Below are 23,199 nucleotides of genomic sequence, written 5' to 3'. Positions count from 1 at the left end.
TTACAGTTTAAGAAAAAAAAAAATAGTCACCAGAATTAAGTTCTTTATTCCTCTTTGTTGTTTCAAAGAACAATGGTAGTTTTTATAGTACAGAGTATTTCTGGCACTCAGCATCACAAAGCCAAGACACAGTCAGAACACATCGAGCCTCAGAATCTTCCTTGGAGGCCTGGAAAAGTAGTAACTATAGAAAATCCAATTGCGGACAGAGGGAAAATACCAGTGAAGTGAGAACCCCAAATCAAGGCTTGGCTTGATTAGGGTGCCCACTCTTCTCGAATAGGCCATAAATTTTCCCCACTGCGCCTTTTGGGCTGTGATCCTTGGGAAAGCTAGGGACAACCAAGCTTAAGCCAGAGAAAGGCCCATCCCAGGAAGTAGTGTAACTGACCTGGAAGCAGGCCAGAACAGAGAATATACATTGAGGGTGAGTGTTCAGCAGTTTTGAATGCTACACAATCTACAAATGGATGCAACATCCTTCTCCCTACAGAGCAACTCCCCCTAGCCTTCTCAATTAGCTCCTGAGGCTAAGGATGTTTGACTCATTCATTCATTGAGTGTATCTTTACTGTTGGCTACTCTGTTTCAGGCCCTACACTGGGTGCAGAGAACAAAGAGAGGAATCAGACATAGTCCTTACCTTCAGGGAATTCAGAATATGACAGAAAAACAGCTTATATTTTTAGATAAGCCACTGTGATTCAAGGTAAAAAGGACACAGTGAGGAGTCAGTCAAGGAGTTCACAGCCTAGCAGAGGCCTACAGGGCACAACATAGACAATAATACATGGCAGCCTATGGTAAGGACCGAAGGGAGGCCCAGACTGTGAATTCTGGCACTGCAGAGACAGATGCATGGCCTACTGAAGAGGTGGATTATGGCCTACTCGAGAAGAGTGAGAAGCCTAACCTGGTGAAAGTGAGATATCAATTCCTACTGCCCTGGGGAGGAGGCTGTGGAGACTCAGGTTGACCTTTGCGGGTGTTCTGGGCTACCCAACAGGCAGAGTGAAAAGCCTCTTACCCATGGCTGAAGCTGCTTGATGTCCTGTGAATATCTGAGGGGAGACTGGTGACCAGGGGAAACAAGTCCAAATTAAGTACCTAGACAATGGCCTGAGGTGAATAGTGAGAACATGAAGACAGCCAGTAGGCTGTGTCGGCAGGAGGCTGGCATGGGTACATACCAGCAGCAGGAGGCCCCTAACCATGCTTCCTGCACTCTCAGTGTTGGGCCATGTGTGCTGGAAGGATCCATTCTAAGAGTCCAAGGGACAGGAAGGGGGCTCCTGAGGGCAAAGGACGGAGGCCTATGTAGTCCTCTCTACATGCCTGTAGATTATAGGCCACCCATCTGCTTTCCTCTTTTCTTCACAGCTGCTACCACCTGCCCTGTCTTTTCCACCCTATCAATCTGAGTGGCTGAAATGGGTTCAGTTAGGGTACCAGTATCATGGAATAAGTCCCAGGGCCCTGAAGGCCTTGGGTAATTGGCACAGAGTTGGAGTGTCTATAGCTGTCTTTGTTGGTCATCTGGAACTTGGACAAGTTAAGCCAGCTTAAAGTTGCAGTGTTGGGTTAGGACCTTCTCCACAAGCTAAGTGCTGGCCTGTGCAGGTCTCTCTTCCTTCCCACAGGTTTCAGGGAACAGCTCCAATCTGTTGTCATTTCTTCTTCACAGCAGCTACCACCTACACCATCTCTAGCCTAGGCCTCGTGTCTGTGACACTTTCTCTTCCTAAGGTGCCAGGACTCTTCTGATCTGTTCTTTTTCTTCACAGCTGCCATTACCCACTCTGTCCCTTTCTCAAGTCTTTATTCTGGATCTCCCCTGTTCCCAACCCCCTTTTCTTACTATTCCTGAGATAAGCACACAGGCCTGCCCCAATTAAAGAGTTTCCATGCTAGTCATTAAAGAGAAAAAACATGAGGCAGGGGGAAGAAGTAAGAGGAGGGCAATTTAGAGATGGACCTCTTATGAGTACTGGTATTAGACTTCTCTGGGTCACAATGGCACAGACCAAGGTCCCTGCCTTGACTCCCTTCTTGAGTAGCCTTAAAGAAGTTGATATTCTTGGCTGGGCGCAGTGGCTCACGCCTGTAATCCCAGCACTTTGGGAGGCCGAGGCGGGCGAATCACAAGGCTAGGAGTTCGAGACAAGCCTGGCCAACATGATGAAACCCCGTCTCTACTAAAAATACAAAAAATTAGCTGGGCGTAGTCGCAGGCATCTGTAATTCCAGCTACTCAGGAGGCTGAGGCAGGAGAATCGCTTGAACCCAGGAGGCGGACACTGCAGTGAGCTGAGATTGTGCCACTGTACTCCAGCCTGGGCGACAGAGTGAGATTCTATCTCAAAAAAAAAAAAGAAGTTGATATTCTCGTTCTTTTCATCCTTTAGCCCTGGTTGTACGACTTGGCCATCCTCCCTACTCCTATCCACTTGCAGTACAGTGTTCAGGAAAGCTTTGCTGAACAAGGAGTTTCTACCACTCAGGAGGGGGCTGCCCTTTTAATCCTCTCCCTTTCCCCAATTCCTCCCTGCACCAACCCTGCCCATCCCTAGACTTCCACCACCCTCCACCTGCCAACTTGACAGAGGTTTTTCCTGACAGTGGGCCTCATATAAGGAAGTAGAGGAAAGTGTGCATTATTTCACCCAACAGCTGGAAGGTCCTACATATCAGGCTAAATGTAAACATCTTTACATTATAATAGGCAATGGAAAACCACAAATGATTTAGAGCCAAGGAATGGCAGTAGAAAGTACCTTGTATTAGGCACTCAAGAAATATTTAGATAAATGTATACATGAGTGAAAAATTGTGTATTGGGAAGATTACCTTGGCAAACGTAGGAGAAGCTAAGGGGATTTTTAAAAGCCACTCTAAGCCATGGCTTAAGCAATCTGCTAAAGTAGGTAAAGTTAATCTCCACTTTTATCTTGTAGGACTCTCTCTACCCAACTAGTGCAACTGTAACCCCTAGCCTCCTAGGCTATATTTCATGACTAAGACTTGTTCTCTGTGGTCATTATACAACACCAAATATATTTAGTTGATACCAGTTTAAGCATTAGACTCCTAAAATAGGGACAAAAAAATAAATCTCTCATGATAGAATTTCTGTTGCAATAACAGGCTATGGGGGAAACAATCTAAGGTAAGAACAACCAACGTGGTATCATCTGAGAGACTCAGCATGGACTAAGTTCAGCACGAAAACCATTAGACAAAAAGGCATCCCTACTTCACAAGTAGTGATTTCCATGGGCCTACACAAATAGGCCTGATTCTGAGATCTGGGGGTCCAGAGATCTTCCTAATGGTGAAGATCTTCTCACAGGTAAAGGAGTAGCTGGGCCAGGACAATATCCTGAGAAAAACAAACTTAAGGGAAACCCAGAAGCCTGGACAAGCCTTGGACAGACGACTCCAGGCATATTGAAGATGCAACTAAGAAAATTACATCAGGAGCTACCATCACCCCAACATATAGCCCAACATCTACAAACTCTCCCACCAGCTACATTTATTTTCTTGAATTTTCTCGCTCTTCTAGCCCCATAAACTGGTGAACTCCTTGAGGGCAGAGACTGTGGGAAATTCTGTCTAGTGTTTTAAAGTCCTAATCCATGTCCTTTTCCCATTGGGAACCACCCTAATAAATGAACTTCAGCCCATCATCAGGGTAATGCCACCAGAAGCAATATGCACTATTATCCAGTACTACTGGCATTGAGATTCTCATTGTTTTCCCTAGAAAATGATGCTTTCTGGATGAGGAAGAGAAGGTAAGCAGAACTACAAAGCTGTAGAAGGTAGGAGACTTCATGATTCTTCTGTTTTGCTCAATTCCTCTAGGATAGAGAGCCTACAGAGCTCTGAGCATTATTAAAAGGGTGTGGATATTTTTGTTATTAAAAATGGAACAAATCATACAGATCTGGTCTTCCTTCCTGCCATGACACCTGCTTGTAACCTCACACTTGAATGAGGTGTAAGTCATGTGAAAATATAAGTCCCCTGGTTTCCATTTTGACATCAGAGTCCTTTATGCAGCCAGGACTTACTGATCATGAAGCATGCAGGCACTATGCTTGTCCTAGGGATGAGAAGATGAGAAATCTTAGAACTAATACTCTCATTTTACAGATGGAAACCTGAGGTCCAGAGAGTTCAGGTGACACATCCAAGGTCTAAAAGCAAGCCAGTGGCAGAGCCAGGACCACATCCTGGTCTTCCAACTCCTAGTTCAGTGCTCTTTCCACCGCAGTAGCTAAGGCAAAATTTTCATTTTGCTCTTTGAGGGGGGAGAAGTGAAAAAAGGTAGGGAACAGAATATTAAGTTTTTTGGTTCTCTGTAGACTTCAGTAGCTTCTGTTAACTTGGCTGTAACTGCCATTTGCATCTATGGAAATTGGGTCCTAAGCCAATTAATTGCTTTTGAATTGGCTCGGGTTCCTACCAGGGCTGGTGCAGTCCCCCTGCAGGTGACTCAGGATTTCCCGGTGTGTAAACAGGCGGAAGGCAATCTGCTCACACTCTTGCTTGGTCCCACATTCAAACAAACACCCAAACAAGCCCTCCTCCTCCAGAGCAGCCAGATCAGAGTAGCCACAGGGCCCACAGTGCAAGATCCAGGGGTGGGACCAGCAGGCAGCCTCCAAGGGGGTCTGGTTGAGATAGATACCTAGGTCAACCCTCCGTTTCCTACTGGTTGGGTGTGAGTACAAGAGCCATGATTCTGATGGTGTTCCAGCTTCCTCCCTCAGCCTCAGTGAACTGCCTGGAGAGCTCTGCTGAATGGTGGGTGCATCTTTGCTACTAGAGTCCTGGCACCTATGCAGGATCTCCAGGGGCCGGAAACTTACCACACTCCCTTGGCAACCATGTGGGGGCTCACAGAGCTGTCGACTCAGGGCCAGTCTCTGAAAGCCTTCACCATGGTCAGTGCTGAGAGCCTCTGCCCGGCACCTGTTTGGTGTCCGGGCACTGCAATATAGCACATGGTGGCCAGCCCTCCCAGTCACCTCTGCCACTTCACATTCTACTGTAACCATGGGCCTAATGAGTCTACCATGGTGCCATGTGACCCCTAGGTCATCACTGTAGATCATCAGAGAATGAGGCCTGGTTTTACATGGTAGCTGGAAGCAAAAGAACCAGGAAGGGATGTAGTAGGTATACGCAGGGATGACCAGTCTCCCTGACTGCAGCTGGATGCCATGACCTGGGCCCACAGCAAATGTGGCCCAGTGCTTCAGCTCTGAGCCAATGACCTCCTCAGTCAAGTCTCTCACCTCACTCCATGAACATCCAGCATCCTGACTATAGATGAAGCAAAGGCGGGCAGCATTCCTGCCTGACACAATCTGTTGACGCTCTGTGACATGGCCCCGCACACAGATGAAGAACAGGAACACACAACCACTCTTCCGCTCCCATACAGGACAGGGGTTCATGGTCCGATGCCCAGGTAGTGTGGCTTCCATCAGTGGCTTCAGGGGCCCCCACTAGACAAGGAGAAGGGAGAAAGTAGGAGTGAGATACTAACAGGAAAACACGAAGCTCGTTAAAAGTATTAGTATTTTTCATAAATAAGAAATAAATGATATTGAAATTTACAAAATCATGAAAGCCTAACTACTCACTAAATTCTCAGATATTACAGGATAACTTAAAAAGCTGGAAAGAGATAATGCTAAATGTTGTACAAGCTGTCTCCTCTGTCTGGAATGCTCTTCCTCATTTCATCTAGATTTCCAAATCATCCTCCATACCCAACTCAAAAGTCACCTCCTTTATAAAGCCTTCCATGAAACTCACTCTCCTCTCCTAATAAATTTATTGTATAACATTGTAACTTTTTATGACTGTCTTCCTTTTCTAGACTATGAGCCTTTTGAAGGCTTATACTATTAGTTACTAATACTGATTCTCCAGCACCTGGTACGTAATAGGAGCTAAATATTTTTACAAAGAAAGAAAGACAAAAAAAAAAAAAGAAAAGAAAGGAAAGGAAAGAAAGAAAAAAGAAAAGGAAGAAAAGCAAAGCAAGGCAAACAAATACAGAAATTTTAAGCAAATAAAGGGAAATTTAAGACAAATTTTTTTCCTTTCTGTACTACACTGGGAAGGCAATTCATAACTTTTGTCGAAAGCTCAAGCATAGATTCAGAGACACCTAGTTCAAACCATGCTTTCATCACTTATTTTGTGACTATGGGCAAGTTACTTAATCTTACTTTACCTCAATTTCTTCATCAGTTAAATGGAAAATTTAATAACATCCTCACAGAGGAGTTATTATAAGGATACAATGAGATAATGCCTAATCAGACATATTGCAAATAAAGAAAGGTCTAATCTCCCTAACATATTTTCAAAACAATAGTAGAAATTGGTAGGAAAATTTCCAGGAATCCAACAGAAATGGGCAAAGGGCAAGATCAGACAACTCACAGAAAGAGAAAAAAAAGTTCAGCTTCACTCATAAGAGAGAAATGCAAATTAAAACTAAACTGACAATGGCCAGGCACAGTGGCTCATGCTGTAATCCCAGCACTTTAGGATAGCTTGAGCCCAGGAGTTCGAGACCAGTCTGGGCAACATGGCAAAACCTCATCTCTAAAAATAAAAATAAAACAAAATAACTAAATTGACATAACATTTCACATCTATCAAATTAGCAAAATCATAAAGCTTGACAATACTGTGTTGACAAATGTGAAGAAACTGGCACTTTCATATATGGACTGAAGTGCAAATGGTTCAACCTGTATGTAGGACATATATCAAAATTACAAATACATTTATCCTTTCCCATCATGCCCAATTCTGGGAATTCATCCTAAGGTATATCTGCTCATCAAATTAAGTATGTATAAGATTATTCAAATACAGCATTGCTTGAAGTAGCAGAATACTACAAACAACTCAAATATTCGTCAATAGAGGATGGGTGAAATGAACATGCAATGTGGGGGAAGACCTTTTCTCCATATATAGTGATATGGAAAGATTTCCATACTTTTTTTTTTTTTTGAGATGGAGTCTTTTTCTGTCAACCAGGCTGCAGTGCAGTGGTGCGATCTCAGCTCACTGCAATCTCTGCCTCCCAAGTTCAAGCAGTTCTCATGCCTCAACCTCCTGAGTAGCTGGGATTACAGGCTTGCACCACCACGTCCAGCTAATTTTTCTATTTTTAGTAGAGACGGGGTTTCACCATGTTGGCCAGGCTGGTCCGAAACTCCTGACCTCAGGTGATCCACCTGCCTCGGCCTCCCAAAATGCTGGGATTACAGGCGTGAGCCACCACGCCTGGCCTGATTTTCATAATATATTCTTAAATAAAGAAAGCAAAATACAGAATAGTGTATGTAGTATGCTACTTTTTGCATCAGAAATGTGGAGGAAAGGGACTTCTGGTTACAGCAAACTAAATAATTGGACCAATCCTTCCACTGAGAACTTGAAAAGATAGGTAAAATATTTAAACAAAAACAAAATATCTGGAAGCACCAGAGAGCAAACAAGAGAATGAAGAATTACAGGCTGAGTTCTTTCATAGAGGTTGGCTGGTCCCTTTTCCCCTTAGGGTACCCTAGTAATTCTCAAAGAAGTAACCGAAAGGCTGAGAAGCTGAGCAAGTCATTTGACAACCTTATGGAGTAGAAGGACAAAACTTGAAGGCCTGGTAAACTGTCATGTAATTTGAGATGGAACCTTAAAGGGCCAAATCCAGGGAATAAGGATGGAACTGAGGCAGAACAGCCCTTAAAACCATCACTCTAGAAAACTGGTTGACATTATCTATTTAGGTAGAACATACACATACCACATGAGCCAGTAATTCCACTCCTAGCTACATACCCAACAAAATGTATGCCTGCAGTACCAAAATAACATAGAAGAATATTCATAGCAGTATAATCTATACTTATAATAACTAACCCAAGTATCTAACAATAGTAAAATGGATTACTTAATTGTGGTATGTTCATACGACAGAATACTAAGCAACAATGAAAAACAAATTAGGGTTACACACAACAATTTGGATAAATCTCAAGAATACTGAACAGGCCAGGTGCGGTGGCTCACGCCTGTAATCCCAGCACTTTGGGAGGCTGAGGTGGGCGGATCACGAGGTCAGGAGATTGAGACCATCCTGGCTAACACAGTGAAACCCCGTCTCTACTAAAAATACCAAAAAAAAAAAAAAAAAAATAGCCGGGCGTGGTGGCGGGCGCCTGTAGTCCTAGCTACTCGGAAGACTGAGGCAGGAGAATGGCGTGGACCCAGGAGGCAGAGCTTGCAGTGAGCTGAGATCACGCCACTGCACTCCAGCCTGGGCCACAGAGCGAGACTCTGTCTCAAAAAAAAAAAAAAAAAAAAAATACTGAACAAAAAAAGCCAGACCAAAAGAATACATAAATTAAAAATAAGCAAAACTAAACTCTAGGGCTATAAATCAACTTAATATAATCAACTTCTCCTTTGGGAAGGAGGGCGGGGCCATAAGAGAAGCTTCTCAGATGCTGACAACATTCTATTTCTTGGAATATTAGTTGTGAGTTCTATATATGAGTCCACAAGTGTTGGCTTTGTCATAACTCATTGAGCTGACATTTATGTTTTGTGCATTTTACATTTATGTTTTATGTTTTCTGTATATGTTATCACTTCACATTTTTAAAAGTTTTTAAAAGGGCTATTAAGAGTACATACTTGTTTTGCTTTGTTTCTGTATGAAGCAGCATTGAAAAGATAACAAGAAAAAATAGTGATTGCCTATAAGAGGTAGGGGAATGGAAATGAGATATATATCTTTTTATACTATTTTTATTTTTCAGCTATATGAAATGCATTAACTACCTAAAACAAAAAATAAATTAAAAAAATTAATTTCTATAGAAATGGACAAAACAGATTAAGCAGGCTCTGATCATAGACTCTCAGAGCCATTTGCCTGAGGCCAGGAGCTTGAGATCAACTTGGGCAACATAGTGGGTCCTTATCTCTACAAAGCATTTTGTTTTACATGATCTGGGTCTAGATAATTTTTACATTATCTACTTGGAAGGCTGAGGCAGGAAAATCACTTAAGTCCAGGAGTTCGAGGCAGCAGTGAGCTATGATCAATCACTGCACTCCACCCTAGGTGACAGATCAAGACCTTGTTTCAAAAACAAAAAAGAAATCTAAGCCATAATGGACCACAAGGGTTATCTAGTGCTAACTCCCATCGCATGGAAGAGTCCCCTCGCAGTCTTCTGGATAAAAGACCATTCCGTCCTTGAACTAAGCTAGATCAACAGGGAATTCAAGATCTCTGGGACAGCCCATTCTACACCAGAGTGCCCTGAGCACACTAAACATGCCAGAGATATGTGATCAAGTCAGCTTGCTTATTAAGCAGTCTAGTTTTTGAGAAGTCAGAAGTTTAGTCATCCTTAATGGCTGAGAGAAGAAAATTATTTGAGCCAGATATATCTAACATACAACTGACATGAAGGTGGAAAAAAGAGTAAACACAGCATGAAAGCCTTGGAATCTAAGATGATCTCAACTAGCTAGAGCAATGGGACATATAAAACAAGCTGAGGCTTGACAGAGATAAAACAGGTTGTGGCTTAAAAATTTGCATGGGGTAAACTGATTAAAGAACAAATGTAGGCCAGGTGCTGTGGCTTATGCCTGTAATCCCAGTACTTTGGGAGGTCAAGGCGGGTGGATCACTTGAGGACAGGAGTTCAAGACCAGCCTGGCCAACATGGCAAAACCCTGTCTCTACTAAAAATGCAAAAAAAAATTAGCCAGGCATGGTGGCACATGCCTGTAGTTCCAGCTACTTGGGAGGCTGTGGCAGGAGAATCGCTTTAACCCAGGAGGCAGAGTTGCAGTGAGCCAAGATTGTGCCACTACACTCCAGCCTGGGTGACGGAGTAAGACTCCATCTCAAAAAAAAAAAAAAAAAAGAAAAAGAAAAACAAGAACAAATGTAATGGCCAACAAGCATATGAAAACATGTTCAGCATCACTAATTAATGGGGAAATACAACTAAAAAACACAATGAGGTATCACCCTGACACCTATTTGGACAGCTACCACACACACACACCAGAAAATGACAAATGTCAGTGAGGATGTAGAAAACTAGAACCATTGTGTACTGTTGGTAGGAATATAAAATGGTGTAGCCACTATGGAAAATGGCATGCCAGTTTCTCATTACATATAAAATTACCAAGTGATCCAGCAATTCCACTTCTGTGTTTATGTCCAAAAGAATTAAAAGCAAGGTCTCAAAGAGATATTTTCACACCCTTATTCATAGCAATGTTATTCACAATACCCAACAGGGAAAAGCAACCAAAGTATCCATCAAGAGATGAATGGAGCCCAGGCAACATATTGAAACCCCATTTCTACAAAAAATAAATAAATAAATAAATTAGCTGGGTATGGTGGCACACACTTGTAGTCCCAGCTACTCAGGAGGCTGAGGATTGCTTGAGCCCAGGAGTTCGAGGTTGCAGAGCCATGATCATGCCACTGCACTCCAGCCTGGGCAACAAAGTGAGACCCTGCCTCAAAAAAAAAAAAAAAGAATAAACAAAATATTGTATATACATACAATGATATATATCATTCAGCCTTAAATAGGAAGGAAATTCTGACATATGCTACAACATGGATGAAACTTGAGGACATTATATAAGTGAAATAAGCCATCACAAAAAGACAAACACTATACAATTCCACTTATATGAGATATCTAGAGTAGTCAAAATTATAGGAACAGAAAGTAGATTAGTGGTTGCCAGGGACTGAGGAGGGAGAAATGGTGAGCGGTTTAATGGGTGTAGACTTTCAGTTTTGAAAAATCAAAAGTTCTGAAGATTGGGTGCACAATTTGAATATACTTGGCATACTGAACTGTACACTTAAAAATGGTTAGGATGGTAAAATTTATGTTAGATGTATTTTACTACAATTTTTTTTTTTTTTTAAAAAAAGAACAACAAATGTGAAAAAGACTTGGAGGTTTTGGCTGACCATCTACTCAACATTAATCAATTGTGCTATGTAGCTACCAAGAAAGTGCTATTTTACCTTCAATTGCATGAAAGGGAATACAAGATAGGATAGCTCACCTCATTGCTGAGCTGGCCGGTCTACCCTTGGAGTCCCAGGTTCAATTCTGAGTATCCTACTTTAAAAAAGACACTGCTATCTCAGACCAGATCCCAAGAACAGTAATCACAATTTTCAAGGAGCCAGAAACCAAATCAGGACTGTGCCCTAAGAAGTTACAGAAAGAACTGAAGCTGTTTAGCCCAGAAAACAGAATACTCAGAGGGCATGAATGCAGCTTTCAGGTACTTCAGAGAGTAGTTCTCTGAAAAAGAGATTTTATCTACATTTTGTATAGATTGACTGCCCCAGAAGGCAGAACAAACCAATGGGTAATTATAGAGAAGTAGAGATCATCTCATTCACACATAAAAAACAGCTGCCACAGCAATCAGGTGCTCAGCTGAAGAGTTGTGCAAGGAGACCCTTAATGGAAAATGACAAATGTTTAGTTCTTACTATGTAGTATCTATTATTAATTATATGTTGCAGCTGATGAAACGGAGAAGCGTCAAGTATCCAAGGCCACAAAGCCAATAAATGATAGGTCTTGACTGACTCCAAAGCCATGCTCTTAATCACTAAGATTTTAGTAACTACCAATAGAATACAGATTTCTATATTGGGAAAGAAGTTGGGCTCATGATTCTTCTAACTTCAAGATTCTACAATTAAATAAGTCAGAGAATGAAATAAAGAGAGAATGAGTTAAAGTGGACATGTTTGTGAATGTGTGTGACTACTGAGTAGTGAAGTTATGCAACAGGCGTGGTCTGATAAAAAATGCTTGCTGGGCTCAGTGGCACCTGCCTGTAGTCACGGCTACTCAGGAGGCTTAGGTGAGAAGACTGCTTGAGGCCAGGAGTTTGAGGCTGTAGTATGCAATGATCAAGCCTGTGAATAGCCACTGCACTCCCGCCTGGGCAACGCAGAGAGGGCTCATCTCTAGACAGACTGACAGACAGACAGACAAACAGATAGATAGTTAAAATTTAAAAGGCTGGGCACAGTGGTGTACATCTGTAGTCCTAGCTACTCAGGAGGCTGAGACAGGAAAATTGCTTGAGCCAGCAGTTCAAGACCAGCTCAGGCAACACAGAAGTTGTCTCTAAAAAATAGTATTTTTAAAAAATGCTTAACAGCCTACTGTCTGTGATCAAAAACAGTGCAACATGACCAATGACCACAGGCAATGCTTGTCCTAGAAGAAAAGAAAGAGCTAGAATCTCAAGTTCTACTGTGCTGTAGGGCTGGGCCTCTGTGGAGGCTAGTTATACATGCAGAAGTCTGGTCCCGGGAGGCCATGAGAAGGACTCACGAGAAGATAAGGTGAAAGAACAGGAACTGAAAATCCCACAAAGTAAAAAACTTCACCAAGAGAAATGTGAGCCAGTGTTATCAAAAGCAAAGATAGGGATTGATGGCAAGGCCCATGTTCAGCAGAATAGCATTTGCACTGTGCACTTTAACAGCAGAAGAAGGTTATCTGCTGTGGATATGAAGATTTAATGGTCAGATTTGAGGCATCTGTAGGTAAAAAAGCAGGGTAGGTTAGGAGTATTAAAGTGCCTACTATATAGATATAGAGAGATGACACAGCTATATATATTTTTTACAAAAGACTCTCAAAACCATTGTCTCATTTAAGCTAGCCCTGGGAGAGAGGAAAGCAACAATAAGAAATACAGGCATATGTGATTTTATTGCACTTTGCTCTACTGCATTTGTCAGATATTGCCACAAAACTGAAGGTTTGTGGCAACCCTGAACTGAGCATGTGCTCACTTCATGTCTTTGTCATGTTTCAGTTAATTCTCACAATATTTCAAACATTGTCATTATTATTATATCTGTTATGGTGATCTTTCATCAGTGATCTTTGATGTTATTACTGTAATTGTTTTGGAGTACGACAACTGTGCCCATATTACATAGTGAACTTGATAAATGCTATATGTGTCCTGACTGCTCCACCAACCAACTGTTCCCTCATCTCTCTTCCTCTCCTTAAGCCTATTCCCTGAAACGCAACAATATTGAAATTAGGCCAATTAGTAACCCTACAATGGCCTCTAAGTGTTCAAGTGAAAGGAAGAGTTCCCCATCTTTCACTTTAAATCAAAGCTAGACATGATTAAACTTATGAGGAAGGCATGTTGAAAGTCAAGACAGGCCGAAAGCTAGGCTTCTTGTGCCAAACAGCCAAGTTGTAAATGCAAAGAAAAAGTTCTTTTTTTTTTTTTTTTGAAACAGAGTCTCCCTTTGTCACTCAGGCTGGAGTGCAGTGGCTTGATCTCTGCTCACTGCAACCCCCGCCTCCTGGGTTCAAGCGATTCTCCTGCCTCAGCCTCCTGAGTAGTTGGGATTACAGGCATGCACCACCATGCCTGGCTAATTTTTTTTTTTTTTTTTGTATTTTTAGTAGAGACGGGATTTCAGCATGTTGGTCAGGCTGGTCTCAAACTCCTGACCTCGTGATCCACCTACCTTGGCCTCCCAAAGTCCTGGGATTACAGGCGTGAGCCACCACGCCAGGCTGAAAAGTTCTTGAAGGAAATTAAAAGTGCTACTCCAGTGAATACAGGAATGATAAGAAAGCAAAACAGCCTTATTGCTGATAGGGAGAAAGCTTCAGAGGTCTGGATAAAAGATCAGACCAGCCACCGCATTCCCTTAAGACAAAGCCTAATCCAGGGCAAAGTTGTAACTCTCTTCAGTTCTACAAAGGCTGAGAGAGGTATGGAAGCTGCACAAGAAAAGTTGGAAAGTAGCAAAGGATGGTTCATGAGGTGTAAGGCAAGAAGCTATCTCCATAACATAAAATGGCAAGGTGAAGCAGCAAGTGCTGATGGGAGAAGCTATAGCAAGTTATCCAGAAGATCTAGCTAAGGTAACTGACAAAGGTGGCTACACCAAACAACAGATTTTCCCTGTAGACGAAACAGCCTTCTACTGAAAGATGCCATCTAGGACTTTCATGGCTAGAGAGAAGTCAATGTCTGACTTCAAACCTTCAAAGGACAGGCTGGTGACTTTAAGTTGAGGTCAATGCTCATTTATCACTCAGAAAATCCTAGGGCTCTTAAGAATTATCCTAAATCTACTCTGCCAGTGCTCTAAAAACAAAGCCTGGATGAAGCATTTCTGTTTACAGCCCCCTGTTGAGACCTACTGCTCAGGAAAAAAGATTCCTTTCAAAATATTACTGGTCATTGACAATGTACCTTGTCATCCAAGAGCTCTGATGGAGATGTATGAAGAGATTAATGTTGTTTTCACGGCCACTAATACAATATCCATTCTGTAGCCCACGGATCAAGGAGTCATTTCAACTTCCAAGTTTCATTATTTAAGAAATATATTTCATAAGACTATAGTTGCCATAGATAGTGATTACTCTGATGAATCTGGTCAAAGTAAACTGAAAACCTTCTGGAAAAATTTCACTAGTCTAGATGCCATTCAGAACATTCATGATTCATGGGAGGTCATAATATTAACATTAAGAGACACTGAGAAGTTGATTCCCACACTCATGATGATTTTGAGGGGTTCAAGACTTCAGTAGAGGAAGTAACTGCAGATATGGTGGAAATAGCAAGAGAATTAGAAGTGGAGCCTGAAGATGTGACTAAATTGCTGAAATCTCATGATAAAACTTGAACAAATGAGTAGCTTCTTATAGATGAGCAAATAAAGTAGTTTTTTGAGATGGGATCTACTTCTGGTGAAGATGCTGTAAACATTGTCAAAATGGCAACAAACGATTTAAAATATTACATCAACTTAGTTGATACAGCAGCAGCAGGGTTTGAGAAGATTCATTTATAAGTTCTACTATAAGAAAAAATGCTATCAAATTCTGTAGCATTGCGTGCTACAGAGAAATCTTTTGTGAAAGAAGAGTCAATTGTTTCAGCAAACTTCATTGTTGTCTTATTTCTTGTTGGGGGTAGACAGGGTATTGCTCTGTCTCCCGTCCCCCAGGCGGGAGTGCAGTGGCACAATCGCAGCTCAATGGAGCCTTGAACTTCTGGGTTCAAGCAATCCTCCCCCTCAGTCTCCCAAGTAGCTGCCACTACAGGTGTGCGCCACTAAACCCACCCAATGTTTTTTATTTTTATTAGAGAAAAGGTCTTGCTATGTTGCCCAGGCCGGTCTTGAACTCCTGAGCTCAAGCAATCCTCCCACTTTGGCCTCCCAAAGTTCTGGGATTACAGGCATGAGCCACTGTGCCCAGCCCATTGTCTTACTTTAAGAAATTATCTATGTAAGTAAGAAATGCTTCTACAAAAAAATAATAATAATACACTAAATCTTTAGCAACCACCACCCTGATAAGTCAGCAGCCACCAACATCAGGGCAAGACCCACTCCAGCAAAAAGATTGACTAGCCAAAGGTTCAAATAATCATTAGCACTTTTCAGCAATATTTTAAGGTGTGTCCTTTTTTTAGACATAATGTTACTACACACTTAATAGACTACAGTATAGTGTAAACATAACTTTTATATGCACTGGGAAACCAAAAAATGTATGTGTCTTGTTTTATTGTGATAGTCACTTTAGTGTGGTGGTCTGGAACCAAATCCACAATATCTCCGACATATGCCTATTTGGGGTCTGAAATAACCCTGTAGCTTCCAGGCCAAAGAACAGTAACCCTTCTTTCCTCACTAAAAATACAGTCAAAATGTTCTACTGAAGAGGAAGGGCTCTAACTCTAGTTCTCCCACTTATTAGACATGTGACCAAAGCAAATGACCTTAATTCTCAGGCCTGGTTACCTCCTGCAAAATGGGGATAATAAAATGTACCTCACATACAGCATTCAGTAGTAGAAGCGTGGTTATTACTGGTATCCCCCCTGTCATCTGCTAAATGTGGTCCTGAGCAAGTCACTTACCTCTTGGAGCACTAGGATCTCCCATCAGCAAAATTGGACTACCAATGCTTACTTCCCTGGGTGATTTACGAGGATTAAATGGAATATAAATGAAAGGCACATCATATGTTAGCTGAATCTAAATAACTGTGGAGGTCTCTGGAGTCAGCGACTGAGTTTGAAGCCAGCTTCTACTGCTTTATTATAGCCGTATAACCTTGAGCAAATGGCAACCTCTCTGAGTCTCAGTTTCCTTGTCTGTAAAATATGACCGAAAACAGTACCTGTGAGGACCCAATGTGCCCCTGGCACACAATAAGCACTCAGTGAGAGCCATTGTTTTTGCTGTTTTTTCTGCCTCTGCTCCCCACACAGGGCTTTCCTGTACTGATGAGAAAAGGCACAGATCCTGAAGAGCTCTGAGCTTTGTGAAGAGAAACTGAGGCCCAGACTCAGATCTGGGATGAAGAGTCACCTGTACCAAGCGCCCAATCCTCAACCCTCGCCTCAGCACCAGGTGGAGAGCATCCTCATCCCTCCTCGTGGAACGCTTCTCTGCAAAGGCCAGGAAGGTGTGGGTGGGGGGTATGTAGAGCAGGGCTGGGATCCGGTAGGTAATCCCTCTGTCATCTTCCTGCTGGAACAGAGGGCTGTTGAAGGAGCATGTTGTCACTTCCTCCATGACCTCTGCAAGGATAGAAGGCAGCTCAATGTGTGTCCATACCCAGATGCTGGCCTGCATATAAATTCTGCTTCATCATTTCACTTCTGGAGAGCAAAGGGGCGGGTGGGGGGGGGCACAGATATATTCAAATGTTTATTTATACAGGAATAACATATGCTCTCAATAGCACAAAGCAAGCAATATACATTCTTGTTTAACAAATGAGAATTTCATTAACTCCAGACCCTGTGGGAATTCTATGTGGCCTGTATCAAGTATGTATCTTGGAGCAGAGCGGTTTTGCGTTTGTTTTTGCCAAGCATCCAGGGTTATTACCAGCCTGAGGTGATTTTTATTGTCAACTTCTTGGCTTGGAGTTTCTAGGCCATTTGGGTATCTATATGAGTGAATGCCTATGGTTAAGAATTTTCTGGGAAAACTTTTTTTCTGTACGAAAGCCTAGGATAAAAGGCAATCTCTTTGTCTTCTCTCTGTGTCAGTAGGGAGAATTTTTTTTTTCCTAGTAGATCTGGTTTGATATTTGTCCCCTCCAAAACTCATGTTGAAACTTAATCCCCGATATGGCAGTGTTGAGAGGTGGGGCCTCTAAGAGGTGATAGGGTTATAAGGGCTCTGTCCTCATGAATGGATGAATGGATGAATGGGTTATCATGGGAGTTGCATTAGGGGCTTTATAAGAGGAAAACTAGAGATCTGAGCTAGCATAGTCAGCCCTCTTGCCATGTGATGCCCTATGCCACCTCCAGACTCTGCAGAGTCCCCACCAGCAAGAAAGCCCTCACCAGATGTGGCCTCTGGACCTTGGATTTCTCAGACTCCATAACTGTAAGAAATTTCTTTTCTTTATAAGTTATCCAGTTTCAGGTATTCTGTTACAAGCAACAGAAAATGAATTAAGATACTAGTCCACCCTATCAGAAGGTATACACCCTACACAGGGTGCAGATTTTCAAGGGACCTAGCTTCATGTGAGTATTTCACATGCCATCCTCTGTCAAAAACTAGAGTCTAACCAGGCCGGGCGCGGTGGCTCACGCCTATAATCCCAGCACTTTGGGAGGCCAAGGTGGGCGGATCACGAGGTCAGGAGATCGAGGCCATCCTGGCTAACACGGTGAAACCTCATCTCTACTAAAAATACAAAAAAATTAGTCGGGTGTGGTGGCAGGCACCTGTGGTCCCAGCTACTCAGGAGGCTGAGGCAGGAGAATGGTGTGAACCCCGGAGGTGGAGCTTGCAATGAGCTGAGATTGCCCCACTGCACTCCAGCCTGGAAGACAGAGCAAGACTCCGTCTCAAAAAAAAAAAAAAAAAAAAAAGAAAAACCAACAACAACGACAACAAAAAACCCACTAGAGTCTAACCCATGCGGACCTATAGCTTCATTTGGTATAACAACAGGCCTATTAAAGTCCAAGTTTCTAGGTGAGACATCCAGTGCAGCTGAGGGCAAATTAAGGAGCTAACCACTCTGGTTTTCAGTTCACTCTTGGTTTCCAGGTCCCTGGAGATTTCTCTTGCTGTCTCGAAAATTCAGCTATAAAGGGCTTTGTTATTTTTTTTCTTTTGAGACGGAGTTTTGCTCTTGTTGCCCAGGCTTGAGTGCAATGGTGTGAGCTCGGCTCACTGCAACCTCTACCTCCTGGGTTCAAGCAATTCTGCTTCAGCCTCCCAAGTAGCTGGGATTGCAAGCGCCTGCCACCACGTCCAGCTAATTTTTTGTATTTTTAGCAGAGACAGGTTTCACCATGTTGGCCAGGCTAGTCTCAAACTCCTGACCTCAGGTGATCCACCCACCTCGGCCTCCCAAAGTGCTGGTGTTACAGGCATGAGCCACCGTACCCGGCCGGCTTTGTTATATTTTACCCACCATTTTACAGGTTGGCTACCCTGCCATAATGCTCACAATGGAGTCTCCAAGTATTCTTCTTAAAGAAAACCAGGCATTCCACTTCTCAGAGGTCCAAAAGGGGAATCAAGCCAGACAGACAAAAAGCAGCCTTAGAATTACTTTTTCCTCAAACCAACTGTCATCCAAACCCAATTTTACAAATCATTTGTAAATATTATCAGGCTGTAAGAACAATTTATTCAATAAATATTTCTAGGTGCCTCCTCTGTGTCAGGCCCTAAAATAGGTGCTGAGAAGACAGAGAAGGATCAGAGGTTCCTGCTCTCAAGAAACCCAATCCAAGTGAGGGAAACAGACATATACATGGACAATTATAACATGATGTAATAAGTGCTACTTTAGAGGTAAACACAACAGCAAGTAGAAAAACAGAAAAGTGGCATCTATCCAGATCAAGGCACCAGAGAAGGATTTTTGGAGAGAACGATTGAGCCAAAAGAGCTCCCGCCTCATATAGTCACAGGCTCTGCCTGGAACACTCGTTTCAGAGAGCCACAAAATGCTCCCTCACCTTCTTCAGTTCTGCTCAAACGTCATCCAGTCAGTAAGGTTTCTCTGCAACTCCTTTGCCCCAGCCTAACCTCTTTCCTTGTTCTATTCTCCACACCACTTATCACACTTTGATGTCCCCTACGTTACATTTGTTTAATACATATTACAAAATGGAAGCTCCAGAAACAGCAAGGGTACATCTGTTTTCTTATTGCTCCACCTTGACACCTAGAACTATGCCTAGTAAGTAACAGGCACTCAACAAATTTTTGTTGAATGATTTAATGAATCAGTGAGCCAGATCTTAAAGAATGAACAGTGGATCAGCCAACTGAGGGTGAAAAGGAGAAGGGCAGAGGACGAGGATGTGAAAAGCCTATAGGAGACAGAAAACACAGTGAGTTTTGGGGCCTCTCAGTAGTTTAGTGTGACTACAGTAAGGTGGAGTGCAAGGGATGGGGCAGAGGTGGGACTGAAGGGGTCAGCACAGTGCAGATCCTGGCAGGCTTAGATATCTTATTAAGGTGTTTATTCCACAGATGGGAGACCACTCAAGAATTTTTGACAGAGGAATGGCATGATGATTTTAGACCAATCTTCCAGGAAGCTTTCAGGACAATGAACTATAGGGCAAAGTTGCACTGCTTTTGGCTACAGCCTCCTAGTGTCAGTCAAGACAAACTTTTATCAATAGCATATGAATATTTAGTCACTTGTTCCTAACTTGAAGAAGGGAAAAGAACTATGGCTCAGTATCATGAAGGGAACTGGGGGAGTGGCCTTGCTGAGTCCAGAAGAAAAGCCTCCCTTCATTTCAATCCCAGGCTCTCAACAGCAGAATCAAAAGATAAGCAAGGGGAGACCATCTTCTCACCCAATACTAGAACACATTTCTCTCCCCTCAATTCAGGCTCTCCTCCCCAGGAGGGTCAGGCTTTGTTCTAAGCAAACAATCTGTCTCTGAGCCAGGCTGATGTAATGGTTAAGAATATACGATTTGGACCAGGCCAGGACTATGTGACCTTGGGCATGTTATTCAACTTCTCTATGCTTCAGGATCCTCCCCTATACAATTCAGTAGAGTAGGTGATAGAAATAAAATGCTTAACTACAGTGGCTCTTACAAGGCCTATGACATAGTATGAGTGCAATATATGACAGTTACTATTTTGAAACTACCAATTACTGTATATTCTAGTTTTATTCCTTGAATCCTGTGGATAACAATGACAATAATAACAATTACAACTCCCTTTCTTAAAAACATTTAAATCCCTCTTTATTGCTGAAAGAGAACATACTTTAAACTCTTAACACCTTAATTACAAGTTAAACCAACACTACTATCATCAGTCAACATGTGACTATTAGTTAAATCTAAACAGGAATTCTCCAGGTGATAAGAAGAATGGAGCACAGGATAGGCATGGAGCCGGATAGGGCTCAGAACAGGAAAGGAAGAGGCTGGGTGCGGTGGCTCATGCCTGTAATCCCAGCACTGGGAGGCTGAGGTGGGCAGATCACTTGAGGTCAGGAGTTCGAGACCACCCTGGCCAACATGGTGACACCCCGTCTCTACTAAAAATACAAAAAAAATTGGCCGGGCATGGTGGCATCCACCTGTAATCCCAGCTATTCGGGAGGCTGAGGCAGAAGAATCGCTTGAAACCAGGAGATGGAGGTTGCAGTGAGCTGAGATTGTACCACTGCACTCCAGCTTGGGTGACACAGCAAGACTCCGTCTCAAAAAAAAAGGAAATGGAGAGGAAATAGGGAAATAATCACCAAAGGAGAAGCACTTATCACATGGGCTGGATTCATGTCTCAGCTCCATTTCTTGCTGCATGACGTTTTGATGGTTACTCAACCTCTAGGTCTTGGATTCCTTGCTTGTAAACTACGGATAGTAATACCTACCTAAGCGGATCAATATGAAGAACCACTCAAAAGTGCTTTATAAATTTTAAACTGCTGTTTTAATAGGTGTCTTTAATTATAAATTTTGATGTCCTCACAATTTCATCTATGCTTTATTATCACTATAACAATTAGAGCCATTAATTTTTGTAATTATGCTGATCGTTGATGACAGAAGTAACATAGATGGTGATTCTGGCATTCCCACCCAAACCGTTTCACACAAATCAGGTGATGGAAACTGGGGATAGAAAAGAATCAGATATGGGCCTGCTCTGGGGTTCATTTAAGCAGAGAATTCAAATGATTAATTGCTGCTCGATATAATCACTTTCCCATCAAGTCCTCCCCGCTTTCTTACTGGGAGAGAGTATAGCCTAGCATGGACTCTTAAGTCTGACTTTGACACTTACTAGCAAGTCACTTTACTTCTGAGCTTCAGTTTCCTCACTTATAAAATGGAGATAATACCGCCTACTTCTCAGACTATAATAATGTAATTCCACAGCCTCCAACTAACCCAATGAGCCTCCAGTGAATCCCAGAAGGAGGCCTTCCTATCTCATTTATTCACTCCTAACAAGTAATATTTAAGGAGCACCTACCATGTGCCAGACCTTTGAAGATCTGCAGTCTAAACCCTCTCATGGTATACATGGGAAAACTCGGGCCCGGGATGGGGAAAAAGCTTACTGAACGCCACTCCACAGTAAAATCTGGACCAAGACCCAGGTCTCCTAAGTTGAAACTGAAGCTCAGGGCTCTTTCTGCCGCCCAGAGACCTCTGGTAAGCAGGGCTTTTCCAGTCTCAGTTCCCTTTCATCTCTGGAGTGATAATTCTGAGGTTTAAGTTCGGCTTCAGTGAGAACGAATAAAAATAGGACTAGCCAAGAATACTCCGGCCAGGTCAGATCCTAGCCGACTAGGTGGCTCTGTCTCAATAATCCAACGCTGGATTTCCCAAGCGCAGACGGTCTTGCAAAACCAGTCCCCACAGTTGAGTCCTCCTCGGGGAGCTCTCCTGTCTCCCAACCCCGCTCACCTGCACTGGACCCCGGCTCCTCCGTCTCTGTCCGGGCAGAGCTGGACGCCGGGGGTTCTTCCATGGGGCGCGGGGGCAGGTCCGCAGGTCTCATTCGCCGAAGCCCGGGAGAGGCACCGGCCCCAAGGCTGGGGAGACGAAGACAGAGGAGGATAGAGAGGGAGAAACAACAGAGACGGAGGACACGGAGACAAGCCCCGAGAAGCGAAGAGCGTGTCGATTGCCGGAAAGAGGTAACGGCAACAAAAAGAGGCGGGCGCAGGCTGTAGTCAGTGGCGGTTGAGGCCAACCGTTGGCCTCCTCCGCGAGCCCTCCCCGTCCTGCCCCCTCGGCGCTGCCCCTCCCTCCAGCCCGCAGCTCGGTCCCCACCACGGCGTGGGATCGGCACCACCTCCACCCTCGCCAGCTCAGCTCAAGCCCTGGGCCCACCTCAGTTCCCAACGGCCGCCTCCTCTCTTCAGTGCCACAGCCCCGAGCTCTTATATTGGTCTGTAGCTCGGTATCACTGCCTAAAGCTTCCCTGGACAGCCTGAGAGTCGAGCAAAGGTTCCGGGCCTCAGAGGATACCCTACAAAAAGGACCAGAGGTCCAGAGCATTGGCTACTCTCCTTGCAAAATATGAAAATGAAAATATATTCATATATATAATTTATGTGTGTGTATATACACACATTTACATACATAGATTTGTCACATAGCACTGAGTCCATTCTTCTGTTTCACAGTGCCGGAATTTAAGCCCCCCTCTCCCCAGCCAAAGAGGAAAGGACTGATCTAAGGTCATTTTTTATCTGGGACTAAGTACAACGTAAAGGAAATAGGCTGGGCCTGGTGGCTTATGCCTGCAATCTCAGCGCTTTGGAAGGCCTCCATGGGAGGATGCCTTAAGCCCAGGAGCTGGAGGCTGTGGTGAGCTGTGATTGTACCACTGCACTCCAGCCTGGGTGACAGAGCGAGACCCTGTCTCTAAAATATAACAATTTTAAAAAGAAGAAATTTTACAAATGCCAATAAAAGGAAAGACAGACTGCTAACTTACAGGATATAAAAATGTAAAGCTTCTGTAAATTTGAATTCGTGATATTTTTCTCATTTAAAAAATCCTGTGCTGAGGCAGGG

General features: G+C 43.2%; 1 protein-coding gene across 5 annotated transcripts; it reads right to left on the bottom strand.

Annotated features, from left to right (window-relative positions):
- Nucleotides 1-26: 26 nt before the first annotated feature.
- Nucleotides 27-22,631, bottom strand: NEU3 (neuraminidase 3). 5 transcript variants are annotated; one of them, XM_063641355.1, is made up of 4 exons: nucleotides 22,510-22,631; nucleotides 22,081-22,208; nucleotides 16,508-16,719; nucleotides 27-5,519 (listed from the first exon to the last, which is right to left on the bottom strand). In XM_063641355.1, the coding sequence occupies exons 2-4, from the start codon at nucleotides 22,172-22,174 to the stop codon at nucleotides 4,440-4,442; spliced, it is 1,386 nt and encodes a 461-aa protein (XP_063497425.1). In that variant the 5' UTR covers nucleotides 22,175-22,208; nucleotides 22,510-22,631; the 3' UTR covers nucleotides 27-4,439. The 5 variants fall into 5 exon arrangements, with proteins under 5 accessions (XP_063497425.1, XP_063497427.1, XP_063497428.1 ...); XM_063641357.1 differs by lacking the exon at nucleotides 22,510-22,631 and having other exon boundaries at nucleotides 27-4,306; nucleotides 5,307-5,519; nucleotides 22,081-22,318; XM_063641358.1 differs by lacking the exon at nucleotides 22,510-22,631 and having other exon boundaries at nucleotides 16,317-16,719; nucleotides 22,081-22,318.
- Nucleotides 22,632-23,199: the final 568 nt, after the last annotated feature.

Source organism: Symphalangus syndactylus, chromosome 6 (assembly GCF_028878055.3).
Source record: "Symphalangus syndactylus isolate Jambi chromosome 6, NHGRI_mSymSyn1-v2.1_pri, whole genome shotgun sequence".
Taxonomy (NCBI): domain Eukaryota; kingdom Metazoa; phylum Chordata; class Mammalia; order Primates; family Hylobatidae; genus Symphalangus; species Symphalangus syndactylus.
This window is presented reverse-complemented; position numbering and strand designations above follow the sequence as displayed.

Coding starts and splice junctions, on each gene's coding strand:
- NEU3 (XM_063641355.1), bottom strand. CDS start 22,174: ATGAGACCTGCGGACCTGCCCCCGCGCCCCATGGAAGAACCCCCGGCG. Junction 16,720..22,080: donor GGAGCCGGGGTCCAGTGCAG/GTGAGCGGGGTT, acceptor CTATCCTTGCAG/AGGTCATGGAGGAAGTGACA. Junction 5,520..16,507: donor GGATTGGGCGCTTGGTACAG/GTGACTCTTCAT, acceptor CTCCTTGTCTAG/TGGGGGCCCCTGAAGCCACT.